Source organism: Ranitomeya imitator, chromosome 2 (genome assembly GCF_032444005.1).
Source record: "Ranitomeya imitator isolate aRanImi1 chromosome 2, aRanImi1.pri, whole genome shotgun sequence".
NCBI lineage: Eukaryota > Metazoa > Chordata > Amphibia > Anura > Dendrobatidae > Ranitomeya > Ranitomeya imitator.
Window position 1 is genome coordinate 143,535,709 of NC_091283.1, and position 15,642 is coordinate 143,551,350.

The window sequence follows — 15,642 nt, forward strand, 5'->3', positions numbered from 1 at the left end:
CCTCGTAGCCACTTTACGGCATCTCTCTTATACGAGGTCCTACGCTTGACCTACCTCGCTGAGAATAAACGTCTCCATCTGAATGGGTACATGTGAAACCTCTTCTTGGACTCAAATTCTCTCTCACTGTGGAGGGGTATTGGACCTACTATAATTAAAACACCTGAAGCTAGGAGGCGGGGAGTGCAGGTTCAGAAGGCTAGAGAATACATTTCAAAAACCTGACCTGCACATCCAAACATAGACTGAGTGTGAACAGGTGCTGAACCCAGAGTCGCCAACTCGTATATAGTTAAGTAAATAGGGCAGCACACTGCAGCGCCAAAACATGCAAACTTGAAAACACGAAATTTGAACTGCATTACTGCACTAGAAATATGAAAAATGAGAGCTTTTAGCGCATAAAAATGGCCAATTTTATGTGTATCTCGTAGCCACTTTACGGCATCTCTCTTATACGAGGTCCTACGCTTGACCTACCTCGCTGAGAATAAACGTCTCCATCTGAATGGGTACATGTGAAACCTCTTCTTGGACTCAAATTCTCTCTCACTGTGGAGGGGTATTGGACCTACTATAATTAAAACACCTGAAGCTAGGAGGCGGGGAGTGCACGATCAGAAGGCTAGAGAATACATTTCAAAAACCTGACCTGCACATCCAATCATAGACTGAGTGTGAACAGGTGCTGAACCCAGAGTCGCCAACTCGTATATAGTTAAGTAAATAGGGCAGCACACTGCAGCGCCAAAACATGCAAACTTGAAAACACGAAATTTGAACTGCATTACTGCACTAGAAATATGAAAAATGAGAGCTTTTAGCGCATAAAAATGGCCAATTTTATGTGTACCTCGTAGCCACTTTACGGCATCTCTCTTATACGAGGTCCTACGCTTAACCTACCTCGCTGAGAATAAACGTCTCCATCTGAATGGGTACATGTGAAACCTCTTCTTGGACTCAAATTCTCTCTCACTGTGGAGGGGTATTGGACCTACTATAATTAAAACACCTGAAGCTAGGAGGCGGGGAGTGCACGATCAGAAGGCTAGAGAATACATTTCAAAAACCTGACCTGCACATCCAAACATAGACTGAGTGTGAACAGGTGCTGAACCCAGAGTCGCCAACTCGTATATAGTTAAGTAAATAGGGCAGCACACTGCAGCGCCAAAACATGCAAACTTGAAAACACGAAATTTGAACTGCATTACTGCACTAGAAATATGAAAAATGAGAGCTTTTAGCGCATCAAAATGGCCAATTTTATGTGTACCTCGTAGCCACTTTACGGCATCTCTCTTATACGAGGTCCTACGCTTGACCTACCTCGCTGAGAATAAACGTCTCCATCTGAATGGGTACATGTGAAACCTCTTCTTGGACTCAAATTCTCTCTCACTGTGGAGGGGTATTGGACCTACTATAATAAAACACCTGAAGCTAGGAGGCGGGGAGTGCACGATCAGAAGGCTAGAGAATACATTTCAAAAACCTGACCTGCACATCCAAACATAGACTGAGTGTGAACAGGTGCTGAACCCAGAGTCGCCAACTCGTATATAGTTAAGTAAATAGGGCAGCACACTGCAGCGCCAAAACATGCAAACTTGAAAACACGAAATTTGAACTGCATTACTGCACTAGAAATATGAAAAATGAGAGCTTTTAGCGCATAAAAATGGCCAATTTTATGTGTACCTCGTAGCCACTTTACGGCATCTCTCTTATACGAGGTCCTACGCTTGACCTACCTCGCTGAGAATAAACGTCTCCATCTGAATGGGTACATGTGAAACCTCTTCTTGGACTCAAATTCTCTCTCACTGTGGAGGGGTATTGGACCTACTATAATAAAACACCTGAAGCTAGGAGGCGGGGAGTGCACGATCAGAAGGCTAGAGAATACATTTCAAAAACCTGACCTGCACATCCAAACATAGACTGAGTGTGAACAGGTGCTGAACCCAGAGTCGCCAACTCGTATATAGTTAAGTAAATAGGGCAGCACACTGCAGCGCCAAAACATGCAAACTTGAAAACACGAAATTTGAACTGCATTACTGCACTAGAAATATGAAAAATGAGAGCTTTTAGCGCATAAAAATGGCCAATTTTATGTGTACCTCGTAGCCACTTTACGGCATCTCTCTTATACGAGGTCCTACGCTTGACCTACCTCGCTGAGAATAAACATCTCCATCTGAATGGGTACATGTGAAACCTCTTCTTGGACTCAAATTCTCTCTCACTGTGGAGGGGTATTGGACCTACTATAATTAAAACACCTGAAGCTAGGAGGCGGGGAGTGCACGATCAGAAGGCTAGAGAATACATTTCAAAAACCTGACCTGCACATCCAAACATAGACTGAGTGTGAACAGGTGCTGAACCCAGAGTCGCCAACTCGTATATAGTTAAGTAAATAGGGCAGCACACTGCAGCGCCAAAACATGCAAACTTGAAAACACGAAATTTGAACTGCATTACTGCACTAGAAATATGAAAAATGAGAGCTTTTAGCGCATAAAAATGGCCAATTTTATGTGTACCTCGTAGCCACTTTACGGCATCTCTCTTATATGAGGTCCTATGCTTGACCTACCTCGCTGAGAATAAACGTCTCCATCTGAATGGGTACATGTGAAACCTCTTCTTGGACTCAAATTCTCTCTCACTGTGGAGGGGTATTGGACCTACTATAATTAAAACACCTGAAGCTAGGAGGCGGGGAGTGCACGATCAGAAGGCTAGAGAATACATTTCAAAAACCTGACCTGCACATCCAAACATAGACTGAGTGTGAACAGGTGCTGAACCCAGAGTCGCCAACTCGTATATAGTTAAGTAAATAGGGCAGCACACTGCAGCGCCAAATCATGCAAACTTGAAAACACGAAATTTGAACTGCATTACTGCACTAGAAATATGAAAAATGAGAGCTTTTAGCGCATAAAAATGGCCAATTTTATGTGTACCTCGTAGCCACTTTACGGCATCTCTCTTATACGAGGTCCTACGCTTGACCTACCTCTCTGAGAATAAACGTCTCCATCTGAATGGGTACATGTGAAACCTCTTCTTGGACTCAAATTCTCTCTCACTGTGGAGGGGTGTTGGACCTACTATAATTAAAACACCTGAAGCTAGGAGGCGGGGAGTGCACGATCAGAAGGCTAGAGAATACATTTCAAAAACCTGACCTGCACATCCAAACATAGACTGAGTGTGAACAGGTGCTGAACCCAGAGTCGCCAACTCGTATATAGTTAAGTAAATAGGGCAGCACACTGCAGCGCCAAAACATGCAAACTTGAAAACACGAAATTTGAACTGCATTACTGCACTAGAAATATGAAAAATGAGAGCTTTTAGCGCATAAAAATGGCCAATTTTATGTGTACCTCGTAGCCACTTTACGGCATCTCTCTTATACGAGGTCCTACGCTTGACCTACCTCGCTGAGAATAAACGTCTCCATCTGAATGGGTACATGTGAAACCTCTTCTTGGACTCAAATTTTCTCTCACTGTGGAGGGGTATTGGACCTACTATAATTAAAACACCTGAAGCTAGGAGGCGGGGAGTGCACGATCAGAAGGCTAGAGAATACATTTCAAAAACCTGACCTGCACATCCAAACATAGACTGAGTGTGAACAGGTGCTGAACCCAGAGTCGCCAACTCGTATATAGTTAAGTAAATAGGGCAGCACACTGCAGCGCCAAAACATGCAAACTTGAAAACACGAAATTTGAACTGCATTACTGCACTAGAAATATGAAAAATGAGAGCTTTTAGCGCATGAAAATGGCCAATTTTATGTGTACCTCGTAGCCACTTTACGGCATCTCTCTTATACGAGGTCCTACGCTTGACCTACCTCGCTGAGAATAAACGTCTCCATCTGAATGGGTACATGTGAAACCTCTTCTTGGACTCAAATTCTCTCTCACTGTGGAGGGGTATTGGACCTACTATAATTAAAACACCTGAAGCTAGGAGGCGGGGAGTGCACGATCAGAAGGCTAGAGAATACATTTCAAAAACCTGACCTGCACATCCAAACATAGACTGAGTGTGAACAGGTGCTGAACCCAGAGTCGCCAACTCGTATATAGTTAAGTAAATAGGGCAGCACACTGCAGCGCCAAAACATGCAAACTTGAAAACACGAAATTTGAACTGCATTACTGCACTAGAAATATGAAAAATGAGAGCTTTTAGCGCATAAAAATGGCCAATTTTATGTGTACCTCGTAGCCACTTTACGGCATCTCTCTTATACGAGGTCCTACGCTTGACCTACCTCGCTGAGAATAAACGTCTCCATCTGAATGGGTACATGTGAAACCTCTTCTTGGACTCAAATTTTCTCTCACTGTGGAGGGGTATTGGACCTACTATAATTAAAACACCTGAAGCTAGGAGGCGGGGAGTGCACGATCAGAAGGCTAGAGAATACATTTCAAAAACCTGACCTGCACATCCAAACATAGACTGAGTGTGAACAGGTGCTGAACCCAGAGTCGCCAACTCGTATATAGTTAAGTAAATAGGGCAGCACACTGCAGCGCCAAAACATGCAAACTTGAAAACACGAAATTTGAACTGCATTACTGCACTAGAAATATGAAAAATGAGAGCTTTTAGCGCATCAAAATGGCCAATTTTATGTGTACCTCGTAGCCACTTTACGGCATCTCTCTTATACGAGGTCCTACGCTTGACCTACCTCGCTGAGAATAAACGTCTCCATCTGAATGGGTACATGTGAAACCTCTTCTTGGACTCAAATTCTCTCTCACTGTGGAGGGGTATTGGACCTACTATAATAAAACACCTGAAGCTAGGAGGCGGGGAGTGCACGATCAGAAGGCTAGAGAATACATTTCAAAAACCTGACCTGCACATCCAAACATAGACTGAGTGTGAACAGGTGCTGAACCCAGAGTCGCCAACTCGTATATAGTTAAGTAAATAGGGCAGCACACTGCAGCGCCAAAACATGCAAACTTGAAAACACGAAATTTGAACTGCATTACTGCACTAGAAATATGAAAAATGAGAGCTTTTAGCGCATAAAAATGGCCAATTTTATGTGTACCTCGTAGCCACTTTACGGCATCTCTCTTATACGAGGTCCTACGCTTGACCTACCTCGCTGAGAATAAACGTCTCCATCTGAATGGGTACATGTGAAACCTCTTCTTGGACTCAAATTCTCTCTCACTGTGGAGGGGTATTGGACCTACTATAATAAAACACCTGAAGCTAGGAGGCGGGGAGTGCACGATCAGAAGGCTAGAGAATACATTTCAAAAACCTGACCTGCACATCCAAACATAGACTGAGTGTGAACAGGTGCTGAACCCAGAGTCGCCAACTCGTATATAGTTAAGTAAATAGGGCAGCACACTGCAGCGCCAAAACATGCAAACTTGAAAACACGAAATTTGAACTGCATTACTGCACTAGAAATATGAAAAATGAGAGCTTTTAGCGCATAAAAATGGCCAATTTTATGTGTACCTCGTAGCCACTTTACGGCATCTCTCTTATATGAGGTCCTATGCTTGACCTACCTCGCTGAGAATAAACGTCTCCATCTGAATGGGTACATGTGAAACCTCTTCTTGGACTCAAATTCTCTCTCACTGTGGAGGGGTATTGGACCTACTATAATTAAAACACCTGAAGCTAGGAGGCGGGGAGTGCACGATCAGAAGGCTAGAGAATACATTTCAAAAACCTGACCTGCACATCCAAACATAGACTGAGTGTGAACAGGTGCTGAACCCAGAGTCGCCAACTCGTATATAGTTAAGTAAATAGGGCAGCACACTGCAGCGCCAAATCATGCAAACTTGAAAACACGAAATTTGAACTGCATTACTGCACTAGAAATATGAAAAATGAGAGCTTTTAGCGCATAAAAATGGCCAATTTTATGTGTACCTCGTAGCCACTTTACGGCATCTCTCTTATACGAGGTCCTACGCTTGACCTACCTCTCTGAGAATAAACGTCTCCATCTGAATGGGTACATGTGAAACCTCTTCTTGGACTCAAATTCTCTCTCACTGTGGAGGGGTATTGGACCTACTATAATTAAAACACCTGAAGCTAGGAGGCGGGGAGTGCACGATCAGAAGGCTAGAGAATACATTTCAAAAACCTGACCTGCACATCCAAACATAGACTGAGTGTGAACAGGTGCTGAACCCAGAGTCGCCAACTCGTATATAGTTAAGTAAATAGGGCAGCACACTGCAGCGCCAAAACATGCAAACTTGAAAACACGAAATTTGAACTGCATTACTGCACTAGAAATATGAAAAATGAGAGCTTTTAGCGCATAAAAATGGCCAATTTTATGTGTACCTCGTAGCCACTTTACGGCATCTCTCTTATACGAGGTCCTACGCTTGACCTACCTCGCTGAGAATAAACGTCTCCATCTGAATGGGTACATGTGAAACCTCTTCTTGGACTCAAATTTTCTCTCACTGTGGAGGGGTATTGGACCTACTATAATTAAAACACCTGAAGCTAGGAGGCGGGGAGTGCACGATCAGAAGGCTAGAGAATACATTTCAAAAACCTGACCTGCACATCCAAACATAGACTGAGTGTGAACAGGTGCTGAACCCAGAGTCGCCAACTCGTATATAGTTAAGTCAATAGGGCAGCACACTGCAGCGCCAAAACATGCAAACTTGAAAACACGAAATTTGAACTGCATTACTGCACTAGAAATATGAAAAATGAGAGCTTTTAGCGCATAAAAATGGCCAATTTTATGTGTACCTCGTAGCCACTTTACGGCATCTCTCTTATACGAGGTCCTACGCTTGACCTACCTCGCTGAGAATAAACGTCTCCATCTGAATGGGTACATGTGAAACCTCTTCTTGGACTCAAATTCTCTCTCACTGTGGAGGGGTATTGGACCTACTATAATTAAAACACCTGAAGCTAGGAGGCGGGGAGTGCACGATCAGAAGGCTAGAGAATACATTTCAAAAACCTGACCTGCACATCCAAACATAGACTGAGTGTGAACAGGTGCTGAACCCAGAGTCGCCAACTCGTATATAGTTAAGTAAATAGGGCAGCACACTGCAGCGCCAAAACATGCAAACTTGAAAACACGAAATTTGAACTGCATTACTGCACTAGAAATATGAAAAATGAGAGCTTTTAGCGCATAAAAATGGCCAATTTTATGTGTACCTCGTAGCCACTTTACGGCATCTCTCTTATACGAGGTCCTACGCTTGACCTACCTCGCTGAGAATAAACGTCTCCATCTGAATGGGTACATGTGAAACCTCTTCTTGGACTCAAATTCTCTCACTGTGGAGGGGTATTGGACCTACTATAATTAAAACACCTGAAGCTAGGAGGCGGGGAGTGCACGATCAGAAGGCTAGAGAATACATTTCAAAAACCTGACCTGCACATCCAAACATAGACTGAGTGTGAACAGGTGCTGAACCCAGAGTCGCCAACTCGTATATAGTTAAGTAAATAGGGCAGCACACTGCAGCGCCAAAACATGCAAACTTGAAAACACGAAATTTGAACTGCATTACTGCACTAGAAATATGAAAAATGAGAGCTTTTAGCGCATAAAAATGGCCAATTTTATGTGTACCTCGTAGCCACTTTACGGCATCTCTCTTATACGAGGTCCTACGCTTGACCTACCTCGCTGAGAATAAACGTCTCCATCTGAATGGGTACATGTGAAACCTCTTCTTGGACTCAAATTCTCTCTCACTGTGGAGGGGTATTGGACCTACTATAATTAAAACACCTGAAGCTAGGAGGCGGGGAGTGCACGATCAGAAGGCTAGAGAATACATTTCAAAAACCTGACCTGCACATCCAAACATAGACTGAGTGTGAACAGGTGCTGAACCCAGAGTCGCCAACTCGTATATAGTTAAGTAAATAGGGCAGCACACTGCAGCGCCAAAACATGCAAACTTGAAAACACGGAATTTGAACTGCATTACTGCACTAGAAATATGAAAAATGAGAGCTTTTAGCGCATAAAAATGGCCAATTTTATGTGTACCTCGTAGCCACTTTACGGCATCTCTCTTATACGAGGTCCTATGCTTGACCTACCTCGCTGAGAATAAACGTCTCCATCTGAATGGGTACATGTGAAACCTCTTCTTGGACTCAAATTCTCTCTCACTGTGGAGGGGTATTGGACCTACTATAATTAAAACACCTGAAGCTAGGAGGCGGGGAGTGCACGATCAGAAGGCTAGAGAATACATTTCAAAAACCTGACCTGCACATCCAAACATAGACTGAGTGTGAACAGGTGCTGAACCCAGAGTCGCCAACTCGTATATAGTTAAGTAAATAGGGCAGCACACTGCAGCGCCAAAACATGCAAACTTGAAAACACGAAATTTGAACTGCATTATTGCACTAGAAATATGAAAAATGAGAGCTTTTAGCGCATAAAAATGGCCAATTTTATGTGTACCTCGTAGCCACTTTACGGCATCTCTCTTATACGAGGTCCTACGCTTGACCTACCTCGCTGAGAATAAACGTCTCCATCTGAATGGGTACATGTGAAACCTCTTCTTGGACTCAAATTTTCTCTCACTGTGGAGGGGTATTGGACCTACTATAATTAAAACACCTGAAGCTAGGAGGCGGGGAGTGCACGATCAGAAGGCTAGAGAATACATTTCAAAAACCTGACCTGCACATCCAAACATAGACTGAGTGTGAACAGGTGCTGAACCCAGAGTCGCCAACTCGTATATAGTTAAGTCAATAGGGCAGCACACTGCAGCGCCAAAACATGCAAACTTGAAAACACGAAATTTGAACTGCATTACTGCACTAGAAATATGAAAAATGAGAGCTACGAGGTACACATAAAATTGGCCATTTTATGCGCTAAAAGCTCTCATTTTCATATTTCTAGTGCAGTAATGCAGTTCAAATTTCGTGTTTTCAAGTTTGCATGTTTTGGCGCTGCAGTGTGCTGCCCTATTTACTTAACTATATACGAGTTGGCGACTCTGGGTTCAGCACCTGTTCACACTCTGTCTATGTTTGGATGTGCAGGTCAGGTTTTTGAAATGCAATGATGTGATGTGTTACATGTTGTATATTATGATTTGAGTGACTTTTGTCTTTGTTCCTTTAGTGATCTGAAGGATAATAAAATCAAATCTTTACCAGATGGTGTCTTTCGTTTATACCAGGATTTGGAGAAACTGTGAGTAACCACAAAAAAAAACAATAATCGCTCTGTTGGAATAACACACAATTCTGCACTTTTTTTTAAATCTCATTTTAAGACACTAACCATAGGCTGCCATTTAGAGCTTAAAGGAGTTGTTTACAATTCAGGTACTCCCTGTCACGCTCACGCCCTGACTGGTGGGCATGAGCAAGAGGATGCTGCCCCACTGTGCCGCAAACCAGACTACCCTGGAAGGGGCGTGACTAAGCAGCTACATTGGTGTTCACTGGAGCCTCTGATGGTGAGGTCAGGCTTGTGCGGCAGGTAGCTGCCAGGTACCACTCCAGGGTGGTGTCTGGCTGTGGCTGCTGATCCCACTGGGGAACGGAACACTGGCAGGCAGGCGGGCATGGCAGACACACTGGCAGGCAGGTGGGCACGGCTGAGAGACTGGCAGGCAGGTGGGCACAGCTGAGACACTGGCAGGCAAGGAGGCATGGCTGATACACTGGCAGGCGGGCACAGTGGAAACACTGGCAGGCAGGGAGGCATGGCTGATACACTGGCAGGCAGGCGGGCACAGTTGAGACACTGGCAGGCAGGCAGGCTTGGCTGAGACACTGGCAGGCAGGCAGGCACAGTTGAGACACCGGCAGGCAGGCATGGCAGAGACAATGGCAGGTGGGCATGGCTGAGACAACAGCAGGCGGGCATGGCTAAGACACTGGCAGGTGGGCACGGCTGAGACAGAAGTGACAAGAACTGACTTGCAAAGTACAGGAACACGAACAGTTGTTAGTGATAAATGGGAATTGGTAGGGACCTGTTCATACTGTAGGAGCAGGGACTGATTCAGGGAGGAAAAAGACCCGCAGGGTGCAGAACGAGAGTGGAGCAGAATCACAAGGAGCGGAGCAGAGCAGAACCACAAGGAATGGAGCAAAGAGCGGAGAAGAGCCGAAGGGCGTGGCGCAAAGAGCAGAGCAAGGTCACAGAGTGCAGAGCCGAGAGCAGAGCAAAGCTGCAGGGTGTGGAACAAAGAGCAGAGCAAAGTCGCAGAGTGCAGAGCTGAGAGCAGAGAAAAGCCGCAGGGTGCAGGGCAAAGAGCAAAGCAAGGTCGCAGAGTGCGGAGCTGAGAGCAAAAGGAGTGAGCACAAAAAACACACAGAGAAATAGGGAAGACTCAAGACAGGAACACAAACGGACAGTTATAGGACTTAGTTTAGACAAGGACAGGTACGAGACAAGGCACGGAAATGAGGATACAGACGGCGTAAACAAGAGATACAGGCACTGACCAGGGTACAAAGCCCCACTGGGTGGCAGAGACAGGAGTAACAAAACACAGGCACAGCCCAGGGTTTGAAGCCACACTGGCTGGCTAACACAAGAGATAGAGACGGGACCTGGCACCTCAACAGCGAGAAACTGAGGAAGTAAGTTGCTCAGACCTTCCCCCAGGGGTGGGAATGCCTTAAGTACCTGATGCCTCTTGGCCATTGGCTGGGGACAACTTAGGAGAATGCACACAATCTCAATAAGAGTCAGAGAAAGCCGGCGCTGCCCCCATGCACACAGCCGGGAAGTATGCAGAGAGCAGGCAGGAGACAAGAGGCATACAGCATGGAGCCGGCAGAAGACAGAACTCACAGCTTGGCCCGGAGTAGTGATTAAGTTGGTGTGTAAGGCAGGTGGGGGTTGGGAGGCCATGCAGTGATGTCAGCAGAGTTGTTACACCTCCTTCTTAAAATTTCTACATATCCTCTGTGTAAAATAAGAACATCTTCTGCTAACTTTCAGTGCTGGTGCCCTTAGTAATGTCAGTGTCGGGTCTTCCTTGACTCATGTGTGGTTGTTCTGCCATGTGAGCCCTGCTGCCAGTCATTGGCTCCTTCATGCTCACTTCCTTCTGATGCAACTGACAACAAGAAAAAGTGAGAGCTGAATAGGGTTGAGAGAATATGTTCGGAAACGATCACCAAATCCGAATTTGCTATATTCATGCCTTTTTTGTACCCTATTCGTGCCAAAGTTATGTTTGACGATCAGTTCCTAACATATTCGCTCAACTCTACTCCCATTGACCCCAATCACATTCAGCTCTGTTTGGCGAATTGCCAATACAATATTCACAGGCCACTATAATCCGAACCAAATTTTTCAAAATTCCCTCAACTCTAGAGCTGAAGCAGCTCAGGAAGACCCGCCGCCAACACTGGAAAATTGACGGAACGGTGCCGGCACCAAATATGGTATAGCCTGTTTATATTTTACACAGCGGAATATGGTAATTGAGCACTTTAAAGTGTTGTCTCATGATAGACATTTCTGGCAGATCCTGAGGATTTCTAACTTTCAAGCTCTGGGACTGGATTCTTATTGTATGGAAAACATCAATCATGTCCAGGAGGTCGTAATTACTGAAAATTGGAAGAGGGTAATTAGCATAGGGTTCTTGGCTGCATTAAAGGCCATTTTTGGAGACCACATATTTGCATTGATCTCATTTAAATTTTTGATGCATGCCTTAACAATGAGTGCCATAAGGTTGTCATTGTGAAGACGTGCCTTTCATTACGATATTACATTGTCTGTTATGTTTCCTCACTATGAAAATAAAAACAGATTTGATGAAACAAAAAAGTTGTTTTGGGCAATTAAAGCAGCAAAACCTGTTATGGGCATGAGGGACATGATAGAAATTCAGGAGAATGGCAGAAGAGCAGCAGGGCAGAGGTCCGGGATGCTAAATGCATGTGACAGGTTCCCTCTAAATCCATCAGAGCTATGGTTTGTAGAGTTACATTGGTTGGCCGCGGTCAAAACTTTACACTAAGGCCACATTCACACGATCAGTATTTGGTTAGTATTTGACATCAGTATTTGTAAGCCAAAACCAGGAGTGGAACAATCGGAGATAAAGTATAATAGAAACTTGTCACTACTCCTGCATTTCGCACCCACTCTTGGTTTTGGCTTACACGTACTGATGTAAAATGCTGATCAAATACTGAACGTGTGAACGTCGCCAAAGGTTAAGGCTACAGGATCGGATGTGGTTGTGCATCAGTAAGATCACAAACATCACAATTAATAAAAGTGCAGACTACCATCAGGGCTGGGTTTCTGATGACTGTCAAATTGCAGTTACACAACTTGCAGGTCGTAACACGAGCGCATCCTGTGTCATGAGTTATAACATAGTAGTGCAAGATTGCAGTCCTCTATTGAGTAGCTACAGATCAGTAGGCCTAGACTAAATTAATGGAAACAAATACCAAACTTTAATTACTAATTCTGGCAACATATACATATCAGAACTTCATAACTTGGGTTTATAAAATGTTGTCAGTCCATCATCACACCTTGATTTACCAATTGTATAATGCTACACAACCCTAAAACACATCATTTTACAGTAGTAATGTAAATTCGCTTATCTACTTCTCAAATTCGCCTGAGAACATTTGTAGAACTGAAGCCACCCAAACCGAGCACAGTAAGCAATGCTGATGAACTGACCTCAATGGGGTGATTAAGTCTGGCAACGATCTCCTTGTCTTTAATCTACACTTAATGATCTTGTGCTATTCTGCCTAAAGCAAATCTAGACTTGTATTTTATTAAAACCAAATAGCAATGCTCCATTTCTATGTTTTTGTACCAGCCTCCTTCAAAACAACAGACTGCGATCGATCTCACACTTGACATTCTCGGGACTTTTCAACCTAAAGATGCTGTAAGTGGCAATAAAACCAGTGATTCGGCTGTCGTGAGTAACCGCATATGTTGTGTCAAGAAACATTTAGATGCTTTATAGAAAAAAATGATTTATGTAAAAATGTAACAAACAGGTAATCGTGTTAATTAGCTTCATTTATTTATAAGACCGCACAAATTCTTACATGAATCACATTTAAAGGGAATCTATCATTAAGATAAACCCTCCTTTACCCCAACCCCCCAAAAACTATGCATATATGAACATGCAGGTCATGTAAGTCCATTAACACCTTTTTGTCTTCTATCTATTGCTGCATTAGAAGGGTTGTCCGGTCAAAGCCGATAAGTCTGCAGTCACACTATGCAGGAATTTGCTGGTTTCAGACCTGAGACCGAAAGGTATGTATGAGCAGTCTTGGTCAATATACACTTGTATGCAGCAAGGTCGCGCCCTGTAGTCGTCCAACCGCGTCACTAGTCTAAGAGAACACTCACTCAATACAAGTGTCTGTTGACCGAGGCTGCACCCACTGGCTGGCAGGATGTATAACTGATGCATACACTCCAGTCCCGGATCAGAAACCGGTGAATCTCTGCAGTGCGTGTGCTGGGGGGATTCATAAGTCTGCAATCACACAGAGTGACTGCAGACTTATCGGTTTTGACCAGACAACCGCTTTAATGAGAAATTAGTGTTTTCATTCATATGCAGATAAAGTGTTAAGTGCTCAAGGTGTGACAGAGCACTTATGAAGCCTCTGCCTCCTGATTGATAGCTCACTGTCTGATTTTCTTGCCTGGCATCAAACAGTGAGCTATCAATCCAGCTAAAGAGGCTGGTGCTAGGCAGGGAGGTAACCTGGGAAGACAAAAGTTGGGGAAGTGCTTTGTCACATCCAGAACACGTAATACCTAATTTGCATATAAATGTAAACTCTAATTTGTCAGGAATGCCGCAACAGATATAAGGTATACCATAAAGATGTTGGTGGATTTACTTTTCAAAGACCTACATGGCCATTGATGGTGGAAGGGGATGATCTTGCTGAAACATTCCCTGTAGGAAAGTAGGCAAGAAGCTAAAACATGTTTAAGACATTGTTTATGACTAGTAGAAGATTCTTCGTATAATTCAGAAGTTTATACAAAGTAATGATTCTGAGCCCCACCCACCATCTATGTACAGCCTCCATACATCTTCCATTAATTTCATTACAACCTTAGGACATAATGTTAGCAGACATGACTACTTTACAGCAGGTTTAGAGAGGAAGCCGGCAGGCAACCACCAGTCCTACCCAAGAGGCTACAATAAATGTAAAGTGGCTTGTTCCTAGATCTAATGGCACATGCCTAGATCTAGACTCCCTGCATGTGCAAATCCGTTGTACCAAATAATTTGTCTAAGTTCACAGCATATACCCCAAATGTATGAATCTGTATAGTTTGTTTCTGGCTCTGGTGTTTCTTTCTACCTCGTTTTCCTCCTAATCTCTCTTCGCCTCCCTAACTATTGCTTTTTTGCTTTAGCTTCCTCAGTGATAACCGGATCAGAAGTCTGAAGGCTGACGTGTTCCGCGATCTTCACTCATTGGAATGGCTGTGCGTTGGTAACAATGTATTCATGCTGACCTCATTCTCATGTTCCTGATTATATGAGCAAAATCTTAAAGTGGCCAAATCCATGCATAGAAAAACAAACCACATTCTGGTAAACTATCATTTCACCTATGATCTCAAATTGTTACATTTCACTGGACAAATGGCTGAAATCGTCCAATTTAATCAACTTCGGTATAATTTATCAACTAGCATTAAAATATGTGTCTGATTTCCCTCTGTAGTTCCTTGACCAGACATCTTGGGTATTGAGTGAAATTCAAGATTTATCATTCCATCTGTTTTATTTTAAGATCTTATTTCTTATATAATAACTAGTGTTGAGCGATACCTTCCGATATCGGAAAGTATCGGTATCGGTTTGGATCGGCCGATATTCAAAAAATATCGGATATCGCCGATACCGATACCCGATCCCAATGCAAGTCAATGGGACCAAAATATCGGAATTAAAATAAACCCTTTCTTTCCTTGTAGGTTCATTCTACATGAAGGAAAACAACTAAGAATAATGCCGGATGTATTTGGGGAGGTGGCGGAGACATTAAAGTCATAGAGGTTTATCCCAATCAAATAGAATAGCATGTTTTTTGTTTTTTTTTAAGACGTTCGGAGTGACAAAGATATTGACTATGTAAATTTTTTTTTTATTTTGTCAGATATTGATGTTTCACTATTCCACGCCCTTCCCCTTCTTTTTTTTCTTTTTTTTTTTCTTTTCCCACACTTTCATCTTCATCATCATCAGCATCTTTGACATCAACTTCTTCACCTTATTCATCTTCTTCTTCATCTTCTACCTATTTTTTTTTTTTTATTACATTCTTCATATTCATTTTATTCAACTATTATTATTCTTCTTATTCTACATATTCTTTTTATTCCACTGTTATTATTCTTCCTATTCTACTTCTTCATCATATTCTCATTTGTGACAGGCATTCCCGTAGTTGTTATCTATAAAAGTTTGAAGATTACACCTTCCGTTCTGCCAGTCACAAAAGTTACATTTGTCCGCGTTCAGTTTGGCCTGCAGCATCAGGCTTTATCCAGGGGCACCACGAGGA

The 15,642-nt window shown here is 43.3% G+C and overlaps 1 protein-coding gene across 1 annotated transcript in view; it reads left to right on the plus strand.

Annotated features, from left to right (window-relative positions):
• Positions 1-15,642, plus strand: part of LOC138662147 (relaxin receptor 1-like) — a 405,515-nt gene that overhangs the window by 244,918 nt on the left and 144,955 nt on the right. The window contains exons 5-7 of the mRNA XM_069747334.1: positions 9,194-9,265; positions 12,900-12,971; positions 14,486-14,557. Of these exons, the coding sequence (XP_069603435.1) occupies positions 9,194-9,265; positions 12,900-12,971; positions 14,486-14,557 (216 nt within the window). The remainder of the gene's footprint in view (positions 1-9,193; positions 9,266-12,899; positions 12,972-14,485; positions 14,558-15,642) is intronic.